The 14,197-nt window shown below is 40.6% G+C and overlaps 1 protein-coding gene across 6 annotated transcripts in view; it reads left to right on the forward strand.

The window, feature by feature from the left end:
- The first annotated feature begins 2,738 nt into the window (after positions 1–2,738).
- The window catches only part of LOC149840701 (uncharacterized), an 88,442-nt gene continuing 76,983 nt past the window's right edge, over positions 2,739–14,197 (forward strand). For 4 of the 6 annotated variants that reach the window (XM_090003266.1, XM_090003264.1, XM_090003267.1 and 1 more), the window contains exons 1-3: positions 2,739–3,173; positions 4,363–4,454; positions 4,598–5,295. In XM_090003266.1, coding sequence (XP_089859392.1) covers positions 2,796–3,173; positions 4,363–4,454; positions 4,598–5,295 — 1,168 coding nt within the window. In that variant the 5' untranslated portion in view covers positions 2,739–2,795. Of the gene's footprint in view, positions 3,447–4,362; positions 4,455–4,597; positions 5,296–14,197 lie in introns of all 6 variants that reach the window. The other 2 variants (XM_090003265.1, XM_090003269.1) reach the window with 2 other exon arrangements.

A 14,197-nucleotide genomic window follows, 5' to 3' on the forward strand; every position in this document is an offset into this window, starting at 1 on the left:
GGGGGGGGGGGAGTGCTGTAGAGGAATTTTCTGTTCGGGTTTCGAAAATAGCGGCGGGTTCCGTAGCTAATGAATCCATCACCTCTTCTCTTGTGAGACTAGTTGTGTGCTGTTTGGGTCATTTTATCAGCCACCAGCCACCGTTTTCTCTCTCGGTTTCAGATATATTTTAATCCAAAAATAATTTGTATTAATTAAAAATAAAAAATTATGTGTCCTCGTGTTTTATTTTTTCAAAAAAAAAATTGAATTTGCAAGTTGGTGTCACGTGTACGTGTCCATGTATCTTTTGACATAGGTATCATTAGTTCGAAAAGGAAATTTCTATCATTCTTAAATGTAAACCAAGTTTCTGACCTTTTGAATTGGTTAACTTGCAAGCTTGATCTCCAGCTTTAATTAAAGTCGCCATAAAGCAGTATGAAGCAAAAGCAGAAAGTACCATTTGTCCGGTAGGAGCAGCCAGTGCACGTCACCTTGTGTTGGAACGTTGCAGTTTCAAAACCCAATGATATAGTTGTAACTGGTAACCCCAGCTTGCCTTTAAAAAAAAAAGTCTTAACAAATAAAAAAAGGGGTAAAAAAAAAAAGGTATATGGTATATAATTAAATTCCTTTTGTTTCTAAGTTCCTCTATTGGTGGATAGGGACATGTATTCCTCCAGCCAAAGTTATGCCTGTGGATTCCTTCCCCAAGATTGTTGCAATCTATCATTCCTGAGTAACCTAGGATGCCCTTTAGTAGTGGTGTCAAAGGGTCAGGTTTACCCCGACCCGACCTGAACCAAACCCTATAGGGTCCGGGTATGGTGACAAATAAGAAAATTGATTAAGACTCAGGTTTGAACCTGAAGGTCCGATTAATACATGAATCCGGTTATAGTTTGTGAAATTTTATACCTGACTCAGGCCTGACCCGAGTTCCGATTACGACTCACAAATTTTTAATGTAAAAATGATAAAAAATATTAATTTATCGGGTCCGGGTATGATTTTTCTTATAGTAAACCCAATTAGATCCGAGTTCAGACCCAATACCATACTAAAAAATCTGGTCTAAGTCTAGTTCCACCTGAGTCCGAACCAAACCCAACCCGTTGACACTCCTACCCTTTAGTTGAACAAACGTTACATGCCCAATGCGCCCGATTATATTATATAAAGGCTTTTAGTAGCTGTCGTGGCTGCCACTGAAAGCCTTTTTTTTTCTTAAAGCGGCACACGCTGTTGACTCTTTATGAGTTTGAGGTTACGCCCTTAGCTATATATATATATATATATAGTATTTCTAGCTAATAGAAGCTTTAAATTTTTAAAAATTTTAAGTTTTTTTATGACCAAACCCTTTATATGATCTACAATCATTATTTAGTGTAAAACAAGTTTTGGATCATGTGATTATTTCTTACATGTAGATTTTTTAAAATTTTAAAAAATCAGTGGTTCACAATATACCAATTTTTCATGACTTAAAAAACTTACCTTTTATATAAAAAAAACTCGATCCAAAACATGATTCCTATCCAATAAACTATGTTAATTACAAATATAAGATATAAAAATCCCAAACTCATATCCATATAATTTAAAGAGTTTATATTCACTAAAAATGCATGTAAAATACTTGGTTCAAGCCGGGTGGAGTTGGATATTCGATAAACTAACCAAACCGGGCATGCATATTTCATGGGCCAAGTTTGAATCGACTAGAATAATATTCAGGCCTGCTTTTTCTTATACCCACACTGGGTATTTAGGTTCGGGTTACGTCATATACTCGTTACAAATACATGAGCTAGGCCCGGGTTGGACCACGGCAAACGAGCTGACTCGATGGACCTGAGCTGCTTAATTAGTTTTTTAGCAGTTGGTTGCATAGCAACTTCATAACTATTACAATTTACCTAATTAATTGCATCGATTATATGAAAAGTAGAAAAATAATTAGATGGATACATTTAATTCATTATTTTTGGTATTATAGAAATTAATTTATTAACTTCATTAAAAATAACAAATAAATGGGTTCGGGGCTGGCTGGTTCGACCCTTTAAACATTGGGCCGGGTCATAGGCTGCTCTTCAAACCCGAGTTAGTCAAGAACCGGGACAAAACCTGACCCTTTAATAGATGGGTAAGACCATCTTAGCTTGGCCAGACTTAAAACCTGACGAGCCGAGCTCTAAATGGGCCTGGGCAGGCCGGATGCCCATCCCTATTACTCAATTACCTGACATTCAATATTTAGAAAACGGAAGTCCCTTTTCTCAGATCTATATGGGCAAAGAGATAGGATTCGGTCAGTAGTATTTTAGAGGAGACCGGGTCCAGTCTCGGATCAGGATATGGATGCGGATCCGGTTTACGTGGCCTGCGGGATCCACCAACCGCGTATGGACGGAGAAAATTTAAAAGCGGGACGACAAGAGGAACCTTATAACCTCGACGTCTACGGTAACGAAAACGTGGCAGCGCGGGAAAGCCCCACTAGGGTGGGCCCCACAAATCCACCTCACCGACTCTATCGAAGCCATTCGGAACGAGGGCCAAGAAGGAACCTAACACGCCAAACTAAAAAAATCGAAAAAGAACCAAAAAACTACCGATAGCCATCAAAGCTGGAAGAAGCGATTGTTCCTTGAAGTGGCTGAAAGGAAAATAATATCGAATTCGATGGTTAAAATGAAGCGCGGCTAAGCTTAAAACTAACGGAAACAACCCGCGTGTCTTCCCTCGGAGTTCCTTCCTACCGATACTCGCCGGATTCCCACGCTCTCTCTCACCGGGAAACCACCATGGCGACGGCTCCGGCGTGCCCGGAGAACGCCTTCCTCGTCAACTCGACGGTGTGCGCCTGCCTTCCGGGATACCTGATGGACGCCTCCGGCCGGAATTGCACTCTCTTCCCGAGCTCCGGCGTCAACGTGACGGTGGGGACGGGGGTTGACTACTCGAGAATCTTCCCCAATTCGATCCTCTCGTTCAACTCCCTCAGTAGGTTCACCCAATCTCAGGCCCTCTTCCTCGAGATCACGTTCTTCGTCGCGCTCTCGTGGTTCGTCTTCTGCGTCGCCCTCCGTTTCGGGAGGATCGACGGTGGGAAAACGCTGTGGTTCCGGTTGAGGCATTGGATCAGTCAGATGGACGTCTTATACTCCACGCTGCACTGGCTGGTCAGGTTCAAATTTTCCTATTCGTTTTTCCTCTTTACGGGGTCGATTTGCACCTGCGATTGCTCAATTAGGTGAATTTTTAGGGTTAGGGTGCTCAATTTGGATACGTCCGTTTATGGGTTTTCTTGTTTCTTGAGAGTAGCATTTGTTTGTGCGGCGGATAATTTCGTTGATTTTGTGGAGAAAATTCGCTATTCTTTGTGGCTGTGGTCGTTGGTTTTAGAAGGGATGCTTTTGAAGTTGTTATTTCGAAGTGAAAAATGGAAGTTCCAGGTAATGTTTAAAGGGAAACGGCGGATCAATTACGGACGGAAGAGTATCTCCATATAGCATATGCAACTTTAAAGCTTCCAAGTTTCACTCCTCTCACTTTCAATTGAAAGACATTACCTTTGCATAGTTTTTCTGAATAACCGCTATTACCGTAGGGTTGTATGATAAAAGATTCCAATTTGATATCATTCAGTTGACATACCTAGATTTGGGAGCTGCAAATTTTGCAAATGGTCGTTATTGAGTAGGCTAGAAAAGTATCAAGCATTATTTTGTGAGACCTCCAAACTTACAGTACAGTGCTTTGAGTTTGTTATAGCAGTCATTCTAGTGCTCCTTATCTGGAAATGGTTGTATTTGACTATTTATTCCTGCTTCACAAGTTGTGTCATAGAGAAACTTCTAGCTGTTTAACTTCTTTCTGTAGGCTCTGAAATCCTAGAAAATTTTTGAAGGCTTCTGTATGTTATTTGCAACATATGAATGATGATATATTTTATTACATAAAAAAACACTACTTTTTGCTGCTTATACTTACATCTCTTTTTTCTGTAGTTGCCTTCTTTCCCAAAATTTGTCTTGGTTACACAGTTGGAGCCAATGTTATTATTTGTGACATTAGAAAGCCCTTCTAGTTAGCAAAATTCTGCCTTTGAGTTTTGATTTTGATTAGTATTTTGGAGTTCCATGTGGTCTGTGGGAAGCTATTGACCTTCGCTTGCCTGATATTGTTGCTGGTTATTGTTTATGAGAGAAGCTCATTGACTTATTTCATTAAAAACCTTATTTTTTTAGAGGAATGTTTGACTGGCCATGTTATTTTTAGTAATCTATATGATTTCTATTTGGTTGATTGTATCTGATTGCGGTATTCAGCTGGAGTACCGCCTCTAATGAACAGTGACATTTGCTGCAGGATGATCAGAAGCCTGTAATTAAGCACAAGACAGAGATGGGGGGGATGTTTTCTATTGCTGGTGCAATATTGTTTTTTGGTTTAGTTTCTACGTGAGTAAATGCAATGGTTTTAATATAGCCTTGTGTTTCAATGACATTTATGCATATTGGCTTTGGAGTTTTGCTTTTTTTGACCTTTGAGTTATTAATTGCTGCATCTGTGACTTACTTGGCCGTGCTATTTCTCTTTGCAGATTACTTTACCAGATTATTAGCAAAAGGACAATTGAAGTTCACAATGTTAGACCTGTAAATGCACCGGATTTGATGTCCTTCGTCAATGACATGGAATTTAATCTTACAGCTATATCTAGTATGACTTGTTCTCATCTACGTGGTCTTGGAACTTTGGTATCAGGAACTCCTGGCTTCATTGACTACAGAGTTTCACCTTTGTCTAAATTTGTGAATGCAAACTGCTATAACACAAGTTTAGGACCTACAGTAAACCTTAAATGCAACAGTTGTAGTGTTACTAGAGACAGGTATTTCATTTCATGGCAGTTTGTTGATCTTCCAAGTGAACCAGCTACTGCTGTTGGTTTCCAGTTTAATATTACTGCAAAGGGTTCTGGTGACTCTAAGCATATTAGTTTTGTCAGTGGGACTCTGACTTCCGACAACAATACAAACCAGCCAACAACATTCCGAGGGGTGGAAGGGAACATATTTCAATTCCACTTGATTCCTAGAATATATCACAATTTGCATAACCTGAGGCTTATTCAGCCACTGTTTCGTGAATTTATTCCTGGTTCAAATTTTATTGAGGCAAGCCAGCTCCAGAGGTCGCTACAGAATCCAGGTGATGGATTAATTAATATGACACTATTTATCAACTTCCTTTCTGATTTCATTGTTGAGGTCAACAATTCAAACATTGTTGGGCCAGGTGAGGATTCCCATGATCATGACTATTATTTGCAGATCTTTCTTTGTTAGTCTGAAGAACAAAAAATGTTCTATTTTGTGTTTTTTGTTATCTATGACATTGAAATACTGTGGCACAAAGTATTTTGCTTGTTTTTTTTGTTTTTGTTGATAAATTTGTGTTTTTTTTCATGTTATGTCAATTCATGATGTTAAGAGTATGTTGGTTATATGGCTTATCTCAATTCTCAATTGATATAGTTCTTGCTATCTCTGCAAGCAGTTCACCAAGCATTCTAAGGATAACCCTTGATCATGCCCATTGCATATCAACACTGTCTGATTGATTATTTTCTAGTTACAACCAAAACCTATGTTAAGATATTTTGGAAACTAAAAATCATAGTTGCTATAGTGGAAATCAGAAGTGGGAAGAGCTGCAAAATTAGAAGTGAGAAATGATGATTATAAATTATAGTACGATTCTGGAAGTGAGAAATGGATAGGAAGTACTATGGGATCATTTGATAAGCGACAAAGTTTTTCGGAAGAGACATAACATTTGTGTGTGAAATACTGAGAAATTGATCGGAATAAGATCAAAACTTTAAGAAATGGTGATAATAGTTAATAGGCTATATTAACCTATTAGACAATATCTAAATCACTTAATTTAAAAGAATAACATGAAAACATACATCTAACAAAGCATCTAAGGGAATAATTATGTGTGCAACATTTCAGATAAAAATGGCATTTATAAGAGTAAGCTTACTTTTGACACCAAACATTGAAATGATAAGAAAAATTTGTGCAACAAGTACTATTACACATTCTATAACATATATTCAAAATCTAAGAAATTTCCAATGAGTCCAATAACACTAGTTACTTTATGACATGAACAACAAAAAAAGATCTCGTGGACTTAGACTTTCATAGTTCCACTCCTCGTAACAATATGACATCGATGCCAATCTAAAGTAGAAAATCTGTTCATATTTATAAAGAATACATATGGGTACTTTTAGAACTATCGACTTTTTTAGGCTATTAATACTTTGATTTAATATGAAAAATTTGCTTTTAACTTTTAAAAAAATTGGGATCCACTTTCCAGGAGTTGCAATACTTGGGTATGAGAATGACGATTCATGTATGTGAAGAATCGTGATTTCTATACCCCATATTTTACCAATCTTGTCTTTGTCACAAAATGGTACGGATCCCAATGCACTCCAGATGAGACTTGTTTAAGTATTGAAAAATCTCAAACTTCACATATCAATTGGTATGCTGTGACAGTTGAGGTTCAGGAACATCATGTGCATGTCTAGTATCCTATACAAAAATACAGAGAAGGCTTGCTTTGAGCAGACTCGATTAAGTTAATTTTTCACATAATCAGTTCATTGAGAATTTCATCATCATTACATGAAACAAAAGCTTATTTAGTAAAATGCAAATGAGCAAGAAAGGGAAAGTAACGCTTTAGAGGATGTATGCGATGAACAAGCAATACAAGTTAGTAAGACGGAAGAAGGGAAGTGTTACAGGAGGAAAAAGAAAATGCAGAAAACACCTGAGCAAGTTTTTTCCTCCAATACAGCCTTCAATTGTCAAGCTGCAAACATTGTTGAGTGATCCATTAATGGATGCATCACTTCTTTCATGCAAGGTGCTAGTTAATTTATCATCTTCAAGTACTTCTTTAGCAGACTGCCAGAAATCCATGACTGCAATTGCCAATGAGCGAGCTACTTTTCTCATCTGTCCAACTGTAGGATTTCTAAAAGCAACCCAACGGCAAACTTGGGCTGCAGCAGCTATCTTCCAAATACGTTCCTAATCAATGCATGAGAAAAAAACAATCAGTTATCTTAAGAATGTTCAATACATGAGAAAACAATGATGAAAGCTGCAGATTACAGATCTAAAAGGTGTTATATGGAAGCAACCATACTTTACAGAAAAAACTAAGTGGAAATGCTGAAAATAAGCAAAAAATTACACAATACAAATCCAACCATAAAGAAGAAACCTGCAACTACCATCCTTGAAAAAAACAAACCTGCATGAAGTCATTCGCTAACCATGCCATTTCCTAAAGAACAAAATCCCAGTGAGACTTCTTCCTTTCCATTAGAAATGTATAATCTGTTGACAACTCCCCGGTCCTCTTTAATGTAGCCTGTCTATCAACTTTCCAGTTACTTCATGCCTAAAAACAACTGTAGTTGACATGGGTAGAAGAGTTTCCGACTTTACCTTTATGGCCTGGGACTCTTCCGAAATAATGTCTTGATGCATTTTCTTTTCCAGCTCTGTTTTACTGCTTCCATTATCAAGCACTATAACAGCTGCTGAATGCTCCTCAGCAAGAATAGCCCCAGGAGGTGCAGAGCTGGAAGGTACAGAAGTGCAAGGAGGTCTAACCTCAGAATTTGACATATACATACGTATATAAATATAATATATAAATATATGAATATATAAATATATGAGGATATATATATATATATATATATATATATATATATATATATATATATATATATATATATATATATATATATATATTACATCCATCTTAGCAGTCTCTAGGGGATTGCAATTCCTGTGCTCAAAGTGGGGATGCTTGTGTCCTTAGAATCATGATTCCTAATTGATTCCTCTTAATTTTGAAGTGGAGTGCATTGGTTCAAAATCCCAATGACTTGGAATTTGACTTACTTGGGGTTGACTTGAGATTTTGGCAAGTAGAACTCACATTTGTTTTGTAAGTTTATAGTTTGTGTATGTGTGTGCATCTATGTCACAGGGATTCGGCTAGCAGGGTGCCGTACCCACGTCGACGTGACTCGACGCGGGTGCGACACCGGGTGCGGTCAACCCGATCCTGGGTGCGTTGACCGCACCCAGGGTCATTTCGGTTCATTTTTTTGGATTTTTTTTTTTAAAAATTGCCCTACGAAATGGGTTGCGGAATTTAAAAAAAAAAATCTGCTGACAGCTGCTTGATGCTGCTCTTGTTTTATAAAGGGGCATTTGTGTCCACAACATCTCACGAGCTTTGTTGGCATCCCAGATTCCCATGCTATTCCTGCCTCCAAACAATTAATTTGCAGCGTTGGAAAACACACTGTTAACTTGGAAATGATGATCCATCTTCCTCAAAAATTAAAACCAAAATTCAAGAGCCTTTTGAAGTCTTTATCCTTCAAGGCTTCAACGATCCAGATCCTTCTTCGTCAAGGATTTTCTCTCTCCATAATAAATGATAATGATGGTGGTAGCCTTGGTGGCTATTAGTATTCACTTTTCTCCTGACGAGATGTTGTAGCCTTGTGTAGACCTCTCTTTTCCACATGTCAAATCCAATAAATTTCTTTTAGTTGTCATCTGTGTACAACTGTATATAAAATGAAATTTGAAGAACCCTAAGCAGTGGCGTGGCAGTGGAGCCGTAGGCCTCGTAAAGACTCTCTCCAACAAACCACATCAAACCTTTGCTAATATTTTTTTTCGTGAAGACCAGGGAATTTCAGACATGATTGAATCATGACAGTCAGCAGAACGCAGCAGGCTGGGTCGATAACTGGACCCCGACCCGCGCCGGGGGAACCTACGGTATATATATATATTTTACATTTTTGCCCCTGATGCACCCCCGCAACCCCGCACCCGGGTTTTTTGGAAGTGCCGAATCCCCGCACCCGCACCCGCACCCATGTGACATAGGTGTGCATATAGTATATGTTCAGCTAGTTAGTATTTATGTGATAACCCGAGTTAAAAAAAAATGTTGGACCCGGGTCGGATCCAGATTTGGACCCGACCCGGATCCAAAAGGAGAAGCGGTCGGGCAAAGCCTTACCGCCTCCCTCGGGTCTTCAATAAACAGCGAGATAGGGGGGGGCTCAAATACGAAACCCCTTCCCCTCTCCTGCTCTCTCATTCTCCCCCCGACTCGTCTCTGCACCCTCTCTCTCGTTGGAGACCCCTGTCAACCCGCCACCGCCTGCGACCTCCCTCCGATACCGCTGTCGATGATCTCCAGGTACACTCTTTTTCTTTCGTCTTTCTTCTTCTTCTTCTTCGTTTCCCTTTCTCCTTTTCCTTTCTTTTCTTCGGCAGGGGGCTCCGCCCCCCTGTCACTTGTTGTGTCGATAGGGGGCTCCGCTCCCCATGTCCCTCTTGTTTTGTTGGCAGGGAGCGAAGCTCCCTGTGTCGGCCCACCTTTTTGACAGGGGCTTCCGGCAGGGTCCTCAATTAACTAAAAAGGACCGTTAAATATATATATTTATACGAGTACGCATTTAACTCAAGGACGCGGTTTCGCGATCCTTGTCCTTTACTTTGTCGTCGTGCATCGCGCAAAGGTTTTCCGTTGCACTCCTGCTTACAGTCTTTTACTTTGCCATCGTGCATCACGCAAAGGTTTTGCGTTGCACTCCTGCTTATAGTCCTTTACTTTGCCGTCGCGCATCGCGCAAAGGTTTTGTGTTGCACTCCTGCTTATAGTCCTTTACTTTGCCATCGCGCATCGCGCAAAGGTTTTGCGTTGCACTCCTGCTTACAAGCCTTTGCCTTGCTGTCGTGCATTGTGCAAAGGATTTTGCGTTGTACTTCTCCTTACTGTCTTTGCTTTGCCGTCGCGCTTTGTACTTAGGCTCTTGCTTTTGCATGTGTTATTACTGTCTTGCTATTACAGATGACGCGCAGGTTTTCGCTCTTTGCGTATGCCTTAAAGGCATATTCGGGCATTCACTGTTCTTTCTCTCCCTTTAGCGACAAGAGTTCAATCGGGAGCTGGCGATACACCTTCGTCTAAGGAGAGGGATACCTCGCAAGGATCCTGACTCTTCGTGTACGCAATCCTGCAGAGTCGACTTGAGATTTTAGGGAGCTGCACAAAAGCATCAAAAACTGCCCCAAATCGAAGCATTTGGAAGGATGTGATTGGCTGGTTCTGTTCGTTTATTCGGCATATCTCGGGTAATCCCGAATTGGGGGTTCGAGCGAACTTCTTAACAGGGGTTCTGTTGAGAAATCTGTATCCCGTCTATCGAGCCCAGTATCGAGTCATGCGAGGCATGTAGATACCCCGATAGCGGATGAGATTCTAGAAATCACATGCATAATGTTAGCACAAGGTACTGCTGTTTTAAAATATAAACATTACATCTTTGTTAAACACTCCTGTTGAGGCTTCTATTGAGGAGCTATACTCCTTTCATCCTAGAGTACTTGTAGTCGTGCACAACACGTCTAGTACTGCGATGATCGGATGAGACGGTCGTGCGACCTCGAATAATGCTAAATGCACAATGTTGTAATCACATAAATGACCTCACATTCGCCTTCACAGGCAAGATGCTCGAGTGGTTTAAAGACCACAACATAGGATGAGTCGTTAGTTAAGCAACCCCTAACGCACCCATTCGCTTCTGGTTGTTCTGTCAAGGGAGAGGACAGAGCGGTACAAAACTCCAATGGACAGGTTGTTAACAACCACCCCATGGGCAATGATTCAGCCTCCCCAGTCATTGGAGTTAAGGGGAAATGGGCTACAATAGTTAGCTTAACACTTCTGCAGAAGTTGGATGCATCTGTGACACTGCTTTTTAGCCTTTGGGGAATCCTCTCTCGGCTAAAGCCGTCCACTTTGGAGCAGACTCAACTAGCTATTCGGGTTATTGAAAATACATAGAATAACAGATGCCCGAACTAGTCTCAGTTGTTTCTACGTTTTGGTTGCGCGTACCCGCAGGCCAGTAATATTGAAACATAAAGTCTGTTCACACTGGTCGCTTGCTTGCTTGCTCGGTAGTTCAGTATGCTACTTGTTGAGTTGTACCCGCCTGTCGAGGCGTTACTCTAGTTTGTTAAACTACTTACGCAGTTCTTTGCTAAGTAACATCTAGCTTCTCATATTAGTTAAATGCTTATAATAATAACATTATGCCAGTTGCTACATATTAGCATCTGATTTGCTTTACTCCTTGGTCGAACTGTTTGGTGCTTATTATAGCGTAGCACTTGTTGGCTTGCATCTCTTATGATTGATGTGATTGCATACAACTCGTAATCTACGAACTGGTGACAACTAGGATTGATGTGACCGCTTGTCTTATAAGCTGCTTACATATTGTGATATAACTATTGTCGTATGATTGCTTATGTATGGCTTGTGATGCCATGGTTTATGCCTTACGATTAATTTAATTACTTGTTGATGGACTGAGCTGTTTGATGGTAATTGTATGTATTACGAGCATTGTTATGAGTGCTTGTCTTATTCAGTTGTTTTGTTTGGCTGTTGGATAGAGTTAGTTACTCTTCGCATATAAAATCAGCTGGATTGCCATATCTGCATGTTCTCGTGTGTCGTTTCCGCATGCTTTGAGGATTGTAATGTTCCTTGTGGCAATAATACGATGCATAGTGTTATATGCTTCTGTGTGATGTGATTGATATGCCACGTGATAAGAAATGTTGGAAGTATGCGATAATATGTTCATGGCTCATGGAACCTTATTGGAGGAATGGGTGATCTTGTGTTTTGTTTTACCATGTAGAGTGATACGCTGCATATTGCTGATATACATGCTTGTGCCCATATTGGTGGCTATTGAGCCCAAGAGCGGTCAATTGTTCGGAGCAGTCGATTGTATTGATGCATGTATCACTGAGTATGATATCTGTTGAGAACCTGATCTCAAAAGGATTATCTGCGTGGGCGTATATGATCAAGATCAGGTAACTGGCTAGAGTGGTAGATTCTCTATGAGGATGTACACTGTCCACGAACGGGTAGCCGCAAAGACGGTGAACTCCTGTGAGAAAGTGTATGGTCCGAGACCAGATATACCATCTAGGGCGGAATTCCTTGTGAGGTTATACATTTCCCAGACCAGGTGATTCGACGTTGATCTTGTTGATGGTAATAGTGCCTATCGACCCTAAGAGCGGCCATTTGTTTTGGTGCGTGTATCGCAATGATTTTCATTGGATATGTTATTTGTTGAGGACCGGTTTCCCAAGGGTTTCGTTGTGAGGGTATGTATGATCAAGACCAGGTGATCCAGCTAGAGCGGTAGAATCTCTGTGAGGATGTACACTGTCCACGAATGGGTAGCCGCAAAGACGGTGAACTCCTGTGAAGAAGTGGTGTATGGTCTAAGACTGGGTATACCCTCTAGGGCGGTAATTTCTTGTCAGGTCGTATATCTCTCGGACCGAGCGATCCGACGTGGATCTTGTGTTTTTGCTTACCATAAAAAGTTATGGTGAGCTGTGATGATCTTCTGAGATTGTTTGAGTTAGCCAGTTATAAATCTATAGTTTGACTTTCTGTTTTAGCATGATGACATGCAAGACTCAAATGTGAAAATCAGATAGTTAGCGATTTTAGATCATGATCATGTTTTGGACCTTCTACGAAAGGGTGTGGTTTTTGAGAAAGTATGACGCCTTAGTGAGTCATAGCCGGTGACAGTTGGCCGCGTAAGGTCTTGAGAGATGAGAATAGATAAAGTTTGTTCAGGACAAAGCGTTTGTTAGAAGTAGTGAGAGCGACAAACGATGTCCTGATAATAATTAGATGCGGAAACCCCGTTCCAGGAACGAGAACAAGCTTGTTGCGTGGTAGTTCACAGCTTACGATAAAATGGATCGTATGCTGCGTTTGTCAGTTGCATTGCTTCCTTGCTTTGAATTTCTTACTCGCTTGCACTACTTACGCGTTTGCACTGCTTACTCGCTTGCACTACTTACGCGTTTGCACTACTTACCCGTTTGCACTGCTTACCTTGTTGTACTGCTTACCTGTTTAACTGCATATCTGCTTTAAACTGCTCAACATACTGAATTAAATGTACTTAATTCAGTTTCCTGTAGTCTCTCTTGTGCACCTACTTGTTTTTCGCGAAACTAGCTCATTCTATTGGTACATGTGATGATTAGGTACACTACGGGCGATGACACGATTGCAAGATAACTTCAAGACTTCTTCTTCCTGCTCTTAGCTCGCGTCTTGGACGCTTTGGGTTTGTAACAAATTTTTCTTAGGATACCCTAACTTTGTGAGTTTTGGTTCTTTTAGCTAACGTGCCCAAAGTTGTCAGCTTGCGTCTGATTTAACAAAAGAAAAATCTTTCGTTGATTTCATAAACAAACTCTGAAGGAAAGAGATATTTCTAGTCTCTTGCCTGTTTTTCTGAAAAGGTTCACAAGTTTGAAATTTGGGGCGTTACAACTTAGTATCAGAGCTAAGGGAAGCAAGGATTCTTGACCATTGAGCATCCGCATCGTGCTATGAGTATACCTTTCCTCTTGCTTTATAGATGTTTTTAGCGTTGTTAAGCTAAGTGGCTTGACGTGTTTTCACTTATGTACCAACGTTGCTGTGTTTTTTGTAAACTACTCATGTTACGCATGAATAGTACAAATGTTTTTGGCTTCTTTTTTCGAGTTTCCTGAGATTTTTGATCTTTGGTATCCCTTGTGTTACTTCAAGGATGGTAGGAAACTCGAACGAAGATTCTGCTGATGTATGGTCAGATATCAGGGAAAAATACCCTGACTTGTATTTTGACCAATATATGTAATAGAAATTTCGCGGACGAAATTCTTTTAAGGAGGGTAGGATGTGATAACCCGAGTTAAAACAAATTGTTGGACCCGGGTCGGATCCAGATTTGGACCCGACCCGGATCCAAAAGGAGAGGCGGTCGGGCAAAGCCTTACCGCCTCCCTCGGGTCTTCAATAGACAACGAGACAGGGGGGGTCCAAATACGAAACCCCTTCCCCTCTCCTGCTCTCTCGTTCTCCCCCCGACTCGTCTCTGCACCCTCTCTCTCGCTGGAGACCCCTGTCAACCCACCGCCACTTGCGACCTCCCTCCGATGCCGCCGCTGCC

Source organism: Nuphar pumila, chromosome 4 (genome assembly GCF_984573655.1).
Source record: "Nuphar pumila chromosome 4, dmNupPumi1.hap1.1, whole genome shotgun sequence".
In the NCBI taxonomy this organism is placed as follows: Eukaryota; Viridiplantae; Streptophyta; class Magnoliopsida; order Nymphaeales; family Nymphaeaceae; genus Nuphar; species Nuphar pumila.